This window comes from Diadema antillarum, unplaced genomic scaffold (assembly GCF_040938485.1).
Source record: "Diadema antillarum isolate AM-2024a unplaced genomic scaffold, OU_Dant_1.0 scf00000002, whole genome shotgun sequence".
Taxonomy (NCBI): domain Eukaryota; kingdom Metazoa; phylum Echinodermata; class Echinoidea; order Diadematoida; family Diadematidae; genus Diadema; species Diadema antillarum.
Window position 1 is genome coordinate 1,003,184 of NW_027270891.1, and position 17,493 is coordinate 1,020,676.

Sequence of the window (17,493 nt, forward strand, 5' to 3'; positions counted from 1 at the left end):
ACCGGCACAATAACCAACATAAAAAGGACCGACAGAAATAAAGGCCCCAATATGGGCAAAAGCATCGCTGATAGATTTGTGCTATCTTCTGTAGATAGAAAAGTATTACGCCTTCGATGTAAAGCGTATCGATATCTCTGTATGTTAAGAAACATCCATGACACTTTCTTATATATCATGACTAAGATCCAGACTGAACTATTTCCCCCACCACCCGTTTTCTTCAGAATGCACGGCTAGAGTCTCACCATGCTTCAGAGTAGTGTTCCTCAATAGGCAAGGAATGCACGCATGACTTTACCAAGAAAGCTTGTGGTCCTTACGAGACGTAAGTTATAGGGCATACTGTGTTAAGATACTTTTTTAGACGAAAGTAACTGCTCGTGGGTTCCTGAAATGGTTACAATTCCAGGCCAAGTCACGCTTTTGTTCATGATACGCCAAGGAGGAATCACATGTTTTTTACATCGTTTGCAATTGAAGCTCAAAATGAGCTTGAAGCCCCGAGTCCCTTGCTCTTCGTCCATTAAGGCTGCACAAAGAGAAACTCTCAAACATTAGTTCCAACTACACCCCTGGCTATTTGGATTCACTTCGCATTTTATTTTGTGTATGAGATAGAGTGCCTCGTCATAATTCGATTCCTGCCTTGGGGTTAATGTTTTCTTCGTTTTCCTATTGTGCACAACCTTGATAGTATGGGAGCGTTGGAGTACCAATCTGCTTCGGCACGAAATAATGGGCAGGAATAATGGGCCTCAAGCACCTGCATGAATGAATATACAGGTGTGTATAGGAATGTAATACTCTTGAATATGAGGCTAAAAATTGCTGACAAGGATATCGCAGAACATGAAAGTAGTTGTGAGATTTATAGACAGATCTCGTATAGGTCTCTCAGCTTTCGTGGAGGGTCTCTCTACGTAGTGTCCCCAAATATCTTCCCCGATCCCCAGGAGCCCTTGTGCGCACAGTTTACCGCGTCTCAAGGTAAGATGTAATCAGGAGACATCCGTTCTCTAACAACTCGCCAGCTTCAGTCTGAGATACTGAGATTCAACGAGGAGACAAAGTGCCCTAACCCCCAGGGCGGAGGTACGGCGGCCGCGAGGGGTCATCACATGAGCTTCCCCTGTCAATCTAATCGTGAGCCACGGTGATTGCAAATCAAGAAGCCATTACTAGCTACTGCGTGTAAGTGATTCGTGGATATCGACCTTCGTCTATCTCTGCGCTATTAAACTTATATCTGGTGCGATCCATGGAGGTGAACCGATTTCGGAACGCAAAGGTGTACACTAAAGGGTGCTTATGGTCAGGATGGTATGAGCAGTGTGGTTTACTAAGTTGGGGTCTTGATGAGAGATTGTGGGTTCGAATCCTGCGTGGTGCTGGCCCTAAAATGCTTCATGCATGTAATGCTTCATCAAGAAGTATGAATCAGCGCAGACACGTGACGCTGCTGCGTGTAGCAATTAGAGTATCTGATCCTTTTTAATAGTGTAATTAGTGGAGCTCAGGTTGATGTTGACACAGTGTAGCCCATTTAATCTCCCCATTGTGTTTTGCAATGAATTCTCATGACAGTATATGTGCTATACACAGAGTTCTTTCTTCAAAATAGCCCCGAATTTATCACCTAAATGATGATGATGATGATGATGATGATAATAATAATAATAATAATAATAATAATAATAATAATAATAATAATAATAATTATAATAATGATAACAATAATAATGATAATAATAATTATTATAATAATAATAACAATAGTAATAATAATAGTAATAATAATCATGATAATAATAACAACAACAATAATAATAATGATAATAATAATAATAATAATAATAATAATAATAATAATAATAAGATAATAACAATATCAATAACAATAAAAATAACATTTGGACAATGTGGGAGTGCCCGATCGATTGCAAACGCTCCAAAAAGCAACATTGCTGGGGACGGGGCGAATCCTCAGAAAAGTACTAGAAGTCTAAGGTTCCAGGATGGAACATGACGTGAAATTGATCTCCAAGAGATATCTTGTGACGATAGAGACAATGATAATAATAATGGTCTCATTAATGAGGGTAAAGTCTTCATTGTCCGCACTGCTCCTCTAGAGGGCCTTGCTATTATTACCTCAGGATTGCCAAGTACAAACCTTTATACCTGGCTTGAGAGGAAGAGCATTAGTGAAAAAGTCTCGTCATATAGGACGTATAACGCCTCGGCATGATTCGAACCTTGGACCTCAGCTTCAAGAAATCAAGAGTCTTATCCATACCACCACAGGGCCTCTTGAATTCGAGCAGGTACCCAATTTCTACCAGTCCGTCAAGGAGGGTATGGCAGCTTGTACATCTTGTCCAGGGGAAGTAGGTTGGAATCGAACTTCGAACCACCTGACTGAAAGTTTGACCCAATGTTCCACCTCCTCTTACAGGGCTCCGTTTTGCATCGTGCAGAGAGTGGCGGGTCTGTGCGTGATATCCAGGCGGTTATATCACGTTATATTTACCATCAGTCAAACGTGATAGAAGTATTGATTTATAAATTGCACTTGTCCACGCAGCTGGTGATGTCACCCCTGGTATCGACTTTACCTGGGGCGATGGTAGGCAGACAGGAAAACACGGACCTGGCAGAGAATCACAGTCTTTTTTTTTTTCGTTTTTCTGTTTGTTTGTCTGTTGTTTCCACATCATGGAGTGATAGAATAAGACTTGTGTTTATGCATTTCAATAATTTCAATACATGGCTTCGATAAAGACGGAATAAACAGATCACATAAAAGGACAAATTTGAGCAATTTTTTTTTCCATATACTTACATTAGGTAGAGAGAAAGGGAGCGATATAGATAAATAGAGATAGAACGAAAGAGAGAAAAATGTGTGGGAATGAAAATGAATTAGAAGGAGGAAAAGACACGCATGATGTAGTTGACACGTCACTGCACGTGTTGTTGTTGTTTTTTCGGCGATATACACCAACAGTGTGTTGTCATGATTTCATAATAAAGTTCATAGGAATTTATGTGATACGCTTTCAATAACAAATAAACGACATGGGACCTTTGCTGCATCTGGTGAGGTGGTTAGTAGACATGGTAGAACCCACGGCATTATATGTATGTATCGTTGTGTACGTCAATAATCTGTATCATGTTTTATCTACAAAATCAGTCAAGTATGGTTTAATGATATAAAATTTTGCTTAATTATTTATGCACATTTTATATGTACATTCGTGTACATACATAGTTAAGATCAAGCTCAAGTACATTTCCCTGTCGTGAAAACTCAACATACGATTAACACTGTATGCGAGTACACGTATACTACCAAACCCCAAAACAGAAATCTGCAGGTAGGTTCGAGTCCACTACTTTGGCGTTTTCTTTTACGACTTACCATTTCGGATATTCCACAGAAAACATGAGTCAAGAGAGACAGCACAAAATTAAATTCTTCGATCCTCTTCTTCTCCCTTGATTTTTGAATGTAAGTCCATGCTGTTTGAGATAGAAATGAGTAACGTGGTCCAATTAACTCATTTTTAAAGTTTCTCTATAGGCAATTACGTTAAAGTCCATCACCTTCGAGTCTAATGCACGTCATGCAGGGCAAACGTTGAAGTTGCTTCCTACTGACTTTGTGTAAAATCATTTTGCTTTTACATATTTGAGTTGGTGTATAACCTGTTGTCTTTGTGTAATTTGTTAAAATTAACGATTCGAATATGTGCTTACATGCATGTTTTTGTTGTAATCTCTTGCGCATTGTATTCTCTTTGTGTTCATTGCTTCTTGAATATTTTGCTCTAAGCCCTAAAACTTTTGTTGCCATTCTCCTTCCATGCCTTCGCCTTTTCCATCTTCGTATCTTTTTTCCCCGTTAAAGACATTAAAAAACGAATGCATATTGCTTGCATTTCCACAATAATAAACATTCTATAATTTGTAAATAGGGCCTACATTTAGTTTATAAGTTTAGAGGTCTCGCATACATATTCGTAGCGATGGCAACCTTGATCACGGTGTTGATAGTGGCATAAAATATGAATTCAAAGATTTCTTGCTCATTTTCACAGAGTTTACATGTACATGTACATGCAATTATATCATTTAAGATCTGGACGACAGATAATCAAAAGTCTGCTGGCTGTTGTCTTTATGTACAGTTTGTTTTGTGTTTGCACTGTTCAAATAGAAATGCAAAACCCATTTCAGATTTAATTAGCCACAGTGAAGTCCAGCAAAATGCACACGTTATCAGAGAAAGAAATCTCGCAGAGTTTTTCTGAAAAAAAAAAGGAAAGTGTCGCAACGGATGGATCAGCTTCGCCGGAATGACTCAGGCATGTTAGAATATGAACATGATCAAACCCTTGGTTTCATGTCACTTTGCAGAGAGGGCCGGAATGACACTCAACATAGCCCCACATGCATTCACATAACAACACAGAGCACACACACACACGTACACACAAACACATTGCAACAAAATAAATGACGTCATTCATTCATGCAACAGTTAGACTATAGGTTTGACATAGGGGAACAGCGTACGTGGTCGAACGTCAAGTCATGAAATTTTGACGAAACATCGTAATGGAAAACAATCAATATTGTATCTAAAGTGACACCTTGGTGAAAAAAATTGGATTCACCGTTTGGTGGCACAAACTAGTTGTATCTCCGTCTGCAAGCTGGTGTAAAGCTAACGCGTTCAGTGTGTGTCATCCGTTGTTTTTTTCCCCTCGTTTTGTGGAACGCACTGTCGCCCTTCAAACTGTGGCGTCATGTGTGTGTGCGACTGACCAATTTGGCGTCTATATGAGGCCTACGTAGTACGTATGTGGTGATTCAGAGCTGTTTTTTCTCTCTCTCTATCTCTCTCTCTCTCTCTCTGTATATCTCCCTGCGCCAAATATACGCTCCGCTCTCTCCTATAGTCAGACCAGGCGCGTCGCCGCTCACACACTGAGCTCAGCATTCACGGGTCCGTTACTGTTGCATTCTAATTTACTTCTCAGACACCACCGCGAGGAGGCTCGACGGGGTAGCACCACAGAACGGGTAACTTCTCCAGTGAGGAAGGATATAGGAGCAATCATGTCTGTAGTGTCGAGAAGATTATGAGGATCTCAACCAGCTTTCCAGAGAATATGGAATTAATGACTGTGAGCACACCGCTTCGTGCGACACGCTACGGCTTGGATGTCTGTCCGGAGCCGGGATATGCTGGTGGAGAAAACGGGAGGGGAGTCACACCTCTGCCTAATGGACTCCACATTATGTTCTGGTGCTTTGTGGCGGTGCTCTGTGGAACCTTACAGCTATCCACTGGAGGTAAGAGAATATCTCAGATTCTTCTAACTTTCATTGAGTCCGCACATTATGCCACTCTGTTAGCAGCAAAATATTATAATAATGATAATGATAACATAATAATAATGATAGGAGTAAATGTAATAATAACAATAATAATAGTTATAATAATAATAATAATAATAATAATAATATAATAATAATGATAGGAGTAAATGTAATAATAACAATAATAATAGTTATAATAATAATAATAATGATAATAACAATAATAATAATAAAAATAATAATAATAATCATCATCATCATCATAATAATAATAATAATAATGATAATAATAACAATGGTAATATTCTACTACTCTACTACTCTACTACTCTACTACTACTACTACTACTACTACTACTACTACTACTACTACTAGTAGTAGTAGTAGTAATACTAATATCATAAAAGTAAAGACATCTATAATGCCCCTTACCACTCTGTCTGAGTGCTCCGAGGGCAAGAAGAATTATACTCTTACAGCATCATATACATGGCATAAAGAGAAAAAGAAAGTTAACTTAGGAAAGGAATTAATGCTATCTAAGAGATTTGGATACATGCATAGATTCAATAATCATAATCATAATCACATAACTCTTAAAAGAATATATATATATATATATATATATATATATATATATATACACATATGTATATATCATACATTTATGTATACATGTTGTGCGGGTGAGTGTGTGTATGTGTATGTATGTCTGTATCAGTGTCTATATGTCCGTTTTTGTTATAGATGATAACAATGAACCGTGCATTATCATCTTCGTTTGAAAAAAAAAAGTGTGCAACCAAAAGACACGAGGCACGACAAATTGAACTCCTTGAGCGTTACCATGGTAACGAGACTGGCAGCCATCTTAAATTACATTGTTGTGATATTTCCAAGACGAATGATCTCCAGCCGTGTCGAGATTAAACACGTTAACGCCATATACATTTCTACATCTCGGATATTATCCTGCACAGAATCAAAATATCGGGACATTCTCTATTGCTCCCTTGTCGTTTCTTTGCTGTCCGTGGATCCGGAAAGTTGATCACCAAGAAAACAAAATCTTACACTGCAAAAAGTCCGGTGTTAAATAGTGAACACCGAGCTGGTGTTAAATTTTCGGTGCTCGTTTATGGTGTTAAATTAACACCTCCGGGTGTCATTTCCAAATATAAAACTGTTTTTTGAAGAGTTTCTTAGTAACTGCACTTCCTGTTGATTTTTAATTTAAACAAGACGATCAAGAATTTTACATTAAAATACTAGATTTTTGAAAAAAATGTAAAAATAAATTTACACCACAGTAACACCAGCTGGTGTGGTCTCTTATTGAAGCTGGTCGGGTGTTAGACCATTGATATTAACACCAACAAATATCAAATAAACACCTTGTGGTGTCATTTTTGAATTAACACCAGTACAGTGTCAAAATAACACCAGGTACAGTGTCAAATTAACTCTTTTCAACACCATCACAGTGCATTTTCTACACCTGTGGGTGTGGTCCTCTATTGAAGTTTGATCGGTGTTCGATTTAACACCCATGGTGTTAAATCTAACACCGATGTTTTCACAGTGTACAGTCACTGTACGAATTATATGTGTAACATAACCATTCATTTTACCAAAGGATGTCATGTACAGTACATTTGATAAAAGCTTTGATGTGTTTGAGATCCTATAGAAATAATCTCTGGAATAATACAGACAATTACGAAGTCCAGTCGGCAACAGTTGACTTGGTTAAAATTCTTAAACGGTTTTGTTCTCTAGATCTTTGATTCGGAATTTTTCATCTGCAAGCGACGTGATATGAAAGTATCAGTCTGATGATACCACAAGATTGCCAGAAAGTGAGAAATGAAACATGAAATGTTTTTTATTACAATTCTTTGCCTACATTCTAGTAATGTTTGCCTTGAAATACATAAAAAAACCTTTCGAGAGTGTGTTAACATGAAGCAGTCTCCTCCCTTGCCCAATGTTCCAATGAGTTTTCCTTCAGTTTTCCGACTACATTGCGGCCTCCGTCTGACATCAGTCTATCGATTCATCTATTTTCAGTCCATTCACTCGCCTCTCTGATCCAACCAATATTCGTGGAGTTTAATTTGTTTGCCCGGTATGTTGAGATGTCGCGTTTTCTAATCTTCGTTCCTCTCTCGGGACTCCTCGGGAGAGTTCGTCGGTCGGCCCGGGTTCATTGGTCGGGTCGACGACTTTTTCCGAGTCCAACTCGTTATCTTTCAATCTGGGCACCGTTTCATGAAGTTTGTCAGCCCTGGCAAGTTGTCAGTCTCTGACAATTACCGTAGTAACAGTCAGTGACCAGAGCTTCTCATCCAATCAAAACCAAGGATTCTACTGAACTTGTCAGATACTGAAATCTTGCAAGGGCTAAATATTTTCATGGAATGGTGCCCAGATGTCATAGGTGTAATTGTGTAGAGCGAGATGTATTCAAGGTGTTGTGAGATGCTAGTAGCCGAACGCTGTCATTGATTAAGGGTTTGATGAAGGAGAAATTTTCTGTCCTCGCTATTTTGTCATTAGCAGTGACAATGGAAATCCTCAGGTAATTGCGCTGGTCTTTTTTTTTCATTATGGTAATCGTGATAAAACACAACTGACGTATTTAATGGTAGAGATAAAAACTTTCTGTTATGCATGTCCTATCGAAGTAAGACAACACGACTTGATGAAATGACAAAATCATTGCTGTACCTTCTAGACATTCTATAGATGTACTGTATGTCAACGTATGCTTTCTTTCTCTCACTATTGATCATATTCATTCGTATACTTATAGTTTGTCTTCTGTACTTTGATTTGTATACTTCTTATAAATTATTATACGATATAATTGGTCAAATATCTACTTTGAATTATGTATACATAAAATTACCTTTTGTTTGACGGAAACAAAGTAAAGTAAATTGAAATTGAAAAATTGAACTATAATCTCTGAAAGCGATAACCCTTTCAGTGTATTTTCACGTTTACTGGCGCTGACATGGGTTTAGGATAACAAGGGCAAATAGTCCTATAAGAGAAGGAGCCTACGTTAAAAATCAGTCGCCATCATTATCTTTACGATCATATCTGAAGAGGCAACTTGGTGTCTGAAACATTCGACCCTTTCTAGTGTACTCCTAAAATCGCCACAAACATGGTAAATGTTGACCACAAGGATTCAAGGATGACCTATCGTATTCAGTTGAGCACACTTCATTCAAAAGAGACATTTCAACTGCTTCAGTAGTAGAGGAAATTGTGTATCTTATATCCGCCATCATAAATCTAGAAATGGCAATTTGAACAGGCTGGTGAAGTTACGGCCCACTCAATGATAAGGATTTCTATCTGCGGTGTAGAGGCACACGTATATGATCACGGTATAGTACACTGGGCTAACGCCTACATAACTGAGCGAGGGTATCACACGCGGAATATTTCAAGTGGTTCATGGGCAGTTTGCCGCTACGCCACTAATTCTGTAGTATAGTACAACCAGTGTACTACTAATACAAACGAGTCTTCAGAGAGCGCAGACCTCACTACGCCTTATGGCAAGCAAGTTTTCCCGGGTGTCCCCCAAGCATTGATCTCGACCCTACAGGCGAGTCCCGGTGACTGCTACAAGCCACAATCGCAGTCCCAAAGACTCTCTGACCTTCTGATCGACTGATGAAATCAAGTTTATAAACCAAGGTTTATTGGTGCTGAACAAAAAAGACGCCACACAGAGAACACTTATTGCAGGCGTTTGAAGCTTGGCAAACATAATATTCCCGACTTCAAAGCTGCGGCATACTGTGGCCTTTCAAAGAATAGTATGAATCTCTTGAACATAATTGTGTTTGCACACGTCTTCATTGCCAAATCTAAAATAAAACCCAATAAAGTACAACACTTACACTTCAGAGTGGAATGAAGAAAAAAGGGACACTTAATGAAGTGACCTTGAGAAGCTTTGACCATGAGTGCAGTGAAGGTCAAAGTACGGTTCTGAAGAGGTGTCTTGAAATTGCTCGCCTTTCCCTCCGGTATGCTACCCCTCATATGCTTCATGTTAATAAAAAATTCAACGCCATACTTGGGACAATCCTCTAGTTGACCCCCTTCCCATAGAGCTGCCAGTGTAGGCCTACTTGTGAAAGTATTGAAGTGTGTGATCGAATGAATACCATTTATCGCAAGTTGCTTTAAACAGACGGTGGATGAGCGTTCGAAGTACTGCCATCCAATTCATCATTGTCAAGAGATATCAACAGATGTCGTGTATTTGTATATATCCGCGACTTCTTCTCATTGGCTGCATCTCATTTCGACTCGCCGCGTCCAATTTAACCGACATTGGAATAAATATTGTTGGCTGCTTTCCTGAATCCTTCGTAATTGATCAAAACATGTCACAGATGTTAACGGGAGTGTGTACGCAGCGACGAACTGTAATCACGCCGCACGTATACATTCATCACATCATTAATAATATTGCACGTATAGTAAGCTGTCTCGCTGCTGATCGTACGTTATTTTGAACGTTTTTTTAATGATTTGCTTTAAAGGGTATGCTTTCTAGTTCTAAAAAAAAATCAGAACAACAGGCGCGGGGATTTGTGTCAGATTTTTCCCTAGCAATGAAAATTGAAACGGAAAATGAAGATGGGTTTCTCTTCACCAGGTTTAGTATGAATAGCTTCATGAAAAGATGTAATTTGTTTTACACACACTGATTTACAGTAAAATCTGTATAGACTTCTCGAACAAGCAGACATAGATCCACCTTTGATGCGAGAATAATTACGAACTGTACACTTACACTCTACACATGCTGACATAGCTGTATGTCATACATATTTACCTGTTTAATTACAATATAGTACTGGCCTTAATGCTGCAATTTGGGAAGCATGCAATAAACAGACCAGAGGAATGTGAAAACACTTAACGATTCATTCTAAATTTAAACACACTTATTTTCTTCATTTTTTAGATGTCATCGAATAATCATGAGAAGCACAGTTTTGCGAAAGTTATTTTCCAACCCTTCGTCTATTCCATCGAGACACGATGTCCATCAAAGTTGAAAAGACTTTGGACAATTGGTAATACGAACCATTGTAACTGGATCAATTAGTAAAGACGATGTTATATATAAAGCAGGATAAAGAGGATTTTGTGCGTCACGTATAATATGTTTTGTTGTTGTTGTTGCTGCTGCTGCTGCTGTTCCTGACTTGAATGAAAAGCCTTTGGAATTACACAAAGAACGGAAGACCCGGTTTGATCTACAATGAGGGAGAGATGGGGAGAGAGGAAAGAGAGAGGGAGGGGGGGGGGGCTAGGGGGAAAGAGATGAGGGGAGGCAAATGAGATGAGTTTTCTACACGGGCTTGCGAAATTTGGATGTGGTCGTGAATGAATCAAATAGCGGACAGTGTGGCGCGATCTGCTCTGATCAGCTGATGACAGAAGGTCGCAAAGTGCATACGACCCACTCACTCAAATACTACAATGTGACAGATCTGTCCTTATGTTAAACACATCCTGCAGGTCACAACCCTACTCCTTATCTAGGAGGCTTGTCCGACAATTCTTCAATCGCTTCTCTCTCTTTGTCTGTTTGTGTTCTGGATTGTCCACAAGTGTGTTTTTGTGATAATGAGGGTTTTGAGTAGTGTGTGTGCGCGTATGCATGTGTGTGTGAGTGTGTGTGTATGTGTGTGTGTGTGTGTATGTGTGTGTATGTGCTTGTTATATGTTAATGAGTATGTGTAATGTTTGCGCATTTTTGTTTGTAAGAGAATATGTCTTGCATGAGAGTATATGCGCACGCAATATGTCTATATTATGCCATTGTTGCTCCTGTTGGTGTGTGTATATGACTCGTTGCATGTCACTTAAAGGGATTGATCATGTTACAAACAGACAGCTTTATTACCATCAGTGTCAGAATGAAGTAGTATCGAATAGAAGCGATAGTCTGCTATGGGTATGATTATAACTTGTAGATGGCGTCTCTCATAAACTATTTTAATGCCCTCGAAATCTACACATTCTCATGTTAAAGCCATGACACCAATATTGAAGAATTCCTAAAAGTAGTCAGACTCAGAGGAATGTGATTATGGACTCTTGATAAATATATTTCGTTATATCCATTTGGCGTCCTGTTGTATGCCTCATTGCATTATCGACTTTGGAACTAACAACAAACTCTCTTTAAGGAACACTTTCATTCCTCTCGGCTGAAACTTTCAAAATCAGTGCCGTATACGGCACTGTTCAAAATGTGATAAAAGCGCCATCTTTGGTTGGGGTTTGGTGCGCATCGATGGCGTCATCTGATGGGAGAGAGACTAAATCCCTTACCGTATTTCAGGTTGCCCGATTATCATCATGTCAGGCAATTTCGTAATCTTTCTAACATACGTCATACAAATATGAAGCGACTGTTGCATCATGAAATTGTAATGCACAACTACTACAATAGATCTACAAGAGAAATCCTACATGTTAGGGCGAAGGCCTATTCTAATCAGAGGAAGAATCGTGCCAAACCGCGCAAGTCACATCATTACAGAAAACAGAAGACATAAATCCAAAGCACGTTGATAAATACATGTGAGTTATTATCCGAAGGGAAAACGAAGCCCGAGATGGATTGAAGATGGAAATTCAACCACGACGGAAGATGAATATCCGACAACGAGCACTCATGATAATGTGGAGGAGGATGATCCATTGCTTACGGGAAGTGATATGTCACGTGATACCCCGATGGAAAATTATGATACTTGGGGGATAGAGGGTTAATCGATATAATAGTCACTACATACATGCGTTAAAGATATCCAGTGAAGGCCGGAACGCCCACACTTGCTTGAAGGGAATTATGGGGGAGGCGAGATGGAATGCCACGTCGTCTCTTCAAACTGTTTTATACAGCAAGACGAAATGTTCGGATCGTGTCGCGTGCAGACGACGATCCAGCATTCCAGGTCACTGCGATCAGATCCGCGCCCATCGCCAAGCGTGCAGCTATCAGTGGTAAACGTTGACAGAGGTCTTGGGCATCTCTATTTTTACGCCTAGGATGTCAATGCTATGTCATGAGAAGACTTCCAGCGGGGTTGTCACCGACAAGCCTTGTACCCGTCTCATTAGGTGTCACTGTATCTTGTGGCTACTGTGTCATCTTACCGCGGCCAGCTGACAGAATTAACGAGTGCTGTTCAGTCGAGTTGCGAAATTTCGTCATGAATTGGGACATACAATTACATAGAGAAAAAAAAAATAATGAAAATGATTATTGCTTTTTCCCTTCACATCTTTAGAGTTGTGACTTTTGTAATACATAGCACCGCCGGCGCCACGTTTTCAAAATTGGGGGGGGGGGGGGGGGGGGAGGGCACTTCCGGGTTTCATGAGCTAACAAGCAAAAAAAAAAAAACAACAACAACAAAAAAAAAGGAAGAAAAAAGGCCTTCATCGCAAGTTCTGATGCCACTTCCGTGTCTTCAGCTTATCTCTCTCTCTTCCACTTCCGGGTTTCTTAATCTGACAAGCCCTCCCCCCTAAAAAAAAGGTCTGCACCGCAAAAACAAAGCCTTATGCTCACACTTCAAGGTTTCTATCTATTTCTTTCTAGTGCCACTTATTACGCACTTCCAGGGTAAAAAACAAAAGTGGGGGGGGGGGGGGCCTTAAGTGGTAACAGCTCGCCCCCCCCCCCCCAGGTTCCGCCGGCCATGCATAGTAGCAACCTCAATGCAGTGTGTTGTGCGCATAATGTGTGTGAGTGGTGGCGTCTGTGTGTGTGTTCATGAATTATTATACTATACAATATTATAGCCATCTCGTATTTTGGACGATTAAAGAAGTCGACGGGATTCCAAAAGATTTCTACGCTGTCTATTTTATACAGCCATACATGGCGTCGTATACCATCTTGTGAAACTTGGTGTAGCTCGCAGTCTTGCAGTAGAAATACTAAGTGTGGTAAAGAGTCAAATGGACATCGGATATACATTTAAAGGGATTGCATAGTTTAGGTTGAGACCCAACTTCAGGTTTCTGTCATTTTTCGGCGAGATAATGAGAAACCTCTTATAAAATATGAAAGAGCATGTATTTTCAAGGGGGTTTCAATGTGTATTTGATTAAAATCGTTTTTGAAATGACATAGCTCTTTTGGATATCCAAAAAGGGCGATCCTAATAAAAGGTAGGACCCACCTTTTTATTATGATCGCTTTGGTTTACTTTGTTTTTGGATATCTCAACCATTTCAAAACCGATTTCCATGAAATAAACTTTGAAATCCTCTTAGAATCGTGTGCTGTTGTACTATTTCATAAGTGGTTTCTTGGCATCTCACAAAAAGTTAAAAGCCCAATCCTCATCTCCACCAATATTATACCATCCCTTTGATTTTTGCAAATGATTTGAGACAATCTAATAGAATATCACCCAAGTAGATATTTATCTCTCTATATATTACGTCTATCTATCTTTACTATCTATCTAGCTAGCTATTAAGCTTGATATCTATCCACCCATCTTGCTATCAATGCTATTACAATTTGCTATATCATATTGTTATCATTTAATGCATAATAACACCGTAATCTTTGGTATTGTTAATGTTTTCAGGTGCTTTGGTTGGCAAGATACGCATCCCTGTTGTTCATGTTCAAACAATATTGTATAATAAATAATTGCTCAATTTGACAGATTTGTAATGCGTGTTTACATAGAAACGACCAAGATAAACATGATAAATGTCTAATGCATATCATTCGATCGACCTTTGCATGGCCAGCTTTGACTCGCGATGAACTCGACATTGATATCGTGGTTGATGAGAAGCATGGATGTCAGTTACGGGATGGTTCACACCACGCTCGTGGCAATCATATCGGATGATGATTTGTTGATGTGGAGTTGGATGCCGCTGACCGCTCTTCGCCCTCGAGCTACGACGGTATGCGATGCACCCAAGAACTCCATCTCCGCTAACTACATCTTCGTAATTCGTATTCAAAACAAATTATAATAACCGTCTGTACATGAAAAAAAAAATACACCTCGTGAAACGTACCATTTTGTTGTCATGCCTGCCGTTTTCCCTTCCTAAAAATTTTGATTAAGTAGCGGCGGAAAAAAATATCAATATAGATAAGTAACTTGCAAACTTGCTGCTTTTGCCAGACCTGGAAAGAGAGAGAGAGAGAGAGAGAGAGAGGGAGGGAGAGAAAGAGAGATAGATAGGTAGATAGATAGATAGATGGATATATAGATAGATAGGTAGATAGATAGGTAGATATAGATAGATAGATAGATAGATAGATAGATAGATAGATAGATAGATAGATAGATAGATAGATAAATAGATAGATAGATGGATATATAGATATATAGGTATAGATAGATGGATACATAGATAGATAGATAGATAGATAGATAGATAGATAGATATATAGATAGATAGATAGATAGATGGATATATAGATAGATATAGATAGATAAAGATAGATAGATAGATACATAGATAGATAGATAGGTAGTTATAGATATAGATAGATAGATAGATAGATAGATAGATAGATAGATAGATAGATAGATAGATGGATATATAGATAGATAGGTATAGATAGATAGATGGATATATAGATAGATATAGATAGATAAAGATAGATAGATAGATAGATAGATACATAGATAGATAGGTATTTATAAATATAGATAGATAGATAGATGGATGGATAGATAGATAGAGATAGAGATAGACAGGGAGAGACAGACAGAGACAAAGAGACTCGTTGCAATATTAATGTTCCAATGTATTTTATATCATTCTGCTTCCTGCTACGTGAATTGCCAAGGTCAGCAATTAATGAAATCTTCTTGAATGAATGTTGAGTACATGATCTCTTCGGGAATATAGCCTCATGCAATTTCGCGTGACTCTACCATATAAGTCTACCTTTTTTCCAATTGTGTATTGGTCATAACCTTCATGGTCTAGTTCGGGTTCATACATGAAAGTTGCATCCTGTATAGAGAACAACATCTCTCCGTATTGCTCGATTCGTGTGGATCGTGTCATTAGCGAGCGTCGTTGCTTTTCCGTTAATTTTAAAATTACCGTACTTGAAGATATTGACGTTTTGATTTACAGATAAGCTTAACAGCTAACTTTACTAATTTCATGACAAAATGATGACGATTATATAGATATAATAATGCGGAGAATAAAGATAATGTTAAAGGAAAAAGGAGATGACGACCAAGATGAAAAGATGAAAAAAAAGAGGAAGAAAGGAAACGAAGAATTTCTGGGGCCCGTCTACATGAGCAGCAGAAACTAGATTTTATGGGTCACCACCCCCCTGCATGTCGGTTTCAATCAATAAATCAATGCGACTGGGTTCTTATATATTTGAGTTTTCTTCCCGTACATTTGCTGCACGCTTGCAGACTTGCTTATTGGATGCTTGCATGAAACATGCAGGCTGGAGACGCACAGTTTGAAATCTGTGTAGGTCCGAGATCGGGCAGACTGACCAAGACAGTGACTGGAATGAATTCGTTTCTATTTTATTGTGAAAAGTTTCAGTTTCTGTTTCAGTTTGTTTTATTTCTCTAAGTGTACAAATGAAATGACTACGACAGAATCAACAATTTTCTCATCAAAATATGCAGAAAAGTACTCAAAACTAATAGATATAGTATACGTGTATAATATACGCACATATTTTCATTGTATCGCATAAGATATATAAAGGTGGAGAAGACCGTTATCGATAAGCAATTCGCTTGACTGGGATAACGGACCCTTGGCGATATGATTTCTTTCTATTCTCCTCTATTTCTAATTGAAGGAACAAAACATATAAATAAATAACTTCGAACTATTTTCAGTATCATTTGGCTGAAGAGGACGACATGAGTTTTTTTTTTCTTTAACATGAGACATAAACGTACAGATGAACATTTCAATGTATGATGAATACATATTCATGCGAGAGGCAGTCGTATATACCGATGTGAATGAATGTGTTTAACATGTATCAGAGCCAGTTTGTTAATCATGCAGGTCTTTGTAACGAATAATCGAGATTACTCTTCAATGAAGTACCTAATGTCCCGAGAAAACAGCAACAAGGATCATTCACTTCAAGCAAAGAAATAACGCGTCACGTAATATTCATTATACGCAGCTTTAGATCGCTAATGTTATGACGCCCCCACTCCCAGGTTGGACTACATGAGCTTTGTCGGAAACACCTGTCTCGCGCATGCTCAAATCAACTTATTTTCCCAAATAGGCGCGTCGTAGGATTGACGTCCCATATCTAAAGCTGCTTAATTCTGCTGCCCACGACGGTGATACCATGGGGCCACAACTAGCCCCATGGTGATACCAAAGAGGTGGCCATCTCCATGGGTATAGTGCAATTGTGACCCTGAACCTCAAAACAAACAAAAAGTCGCCAGACAGGAATTTTTAGTTAAGACCATATTCTGAAAGAGCAGACTTTAAGCTTTAAAATGATGTATAGCTCAAATCAAATGGACTCTCCTAACCTATCTAAATATTGGAAAGAAAGCACAAACTCAGGAAAAGTGTGAACTGAGAAAAGAGGCTCTGAAGTACAGTGTCTATTCAAGCGCTTAATCTTTACCAAACCGTGCTGGCTGTGCGATGAATGGGACAAAAAACAGGAAGTAAACCACCAGAGTAACAACAATGAAGGCATTATCAAATTAAACTGAAATTAGGCATACATCATTAACACATTCTGTCCATAATTAATGCCAACTTTCAAAGCAGTAGCACTATCCTTTCAAAAGTTATTAGAGTTGAAAGTGAAGAGTGTGGACAAGGTTTTTCAGAAATGAAAAAGGGATTCTAAAGACAAACCTAATCACACTATTCTACCAAAAATGTTCGAGATAAACTGCTAAAAAACACACTTTCCTACCCGTTTTATGATACCAAATTTTAGCATGATGTAAAAGAAGACCCGCTCTTTCAGAAAATATGAAAAAGTCAAGTTCGGCTAGGTTGACCCATTTCACTTA

The 17,493-nt window shown here is 38.7% G+C and overlaps 1 protein-coding gene across 2 annotated transcripts in view; it reads left to right on the top strand.

Moving 5' to 3' along the window:
- The first annotated feature begins 5,060 nt into the window (after positions 1-5,060).
- LOC139731144 (uncharacterized) overlaps positions 5,061-17,493 on the top strand; it is a 53,318-nt gene continuing 40,885 nt past the window's right edge. For both annotated transcript variants that reach the window (XM_071642134.1, XM_071642063.1), the window contains exon 1: positions 5,061-5,367. In XM_071642134.1, the coding sequence (XP_071498235.1) occupies positions 5,154-5,367 (214 nt within the window). In that variant the 5' untranslated portion in view covers positions 5,061-5,153. The remainder of the gene's footprint in view (positions 5,368-17,493) is intronic.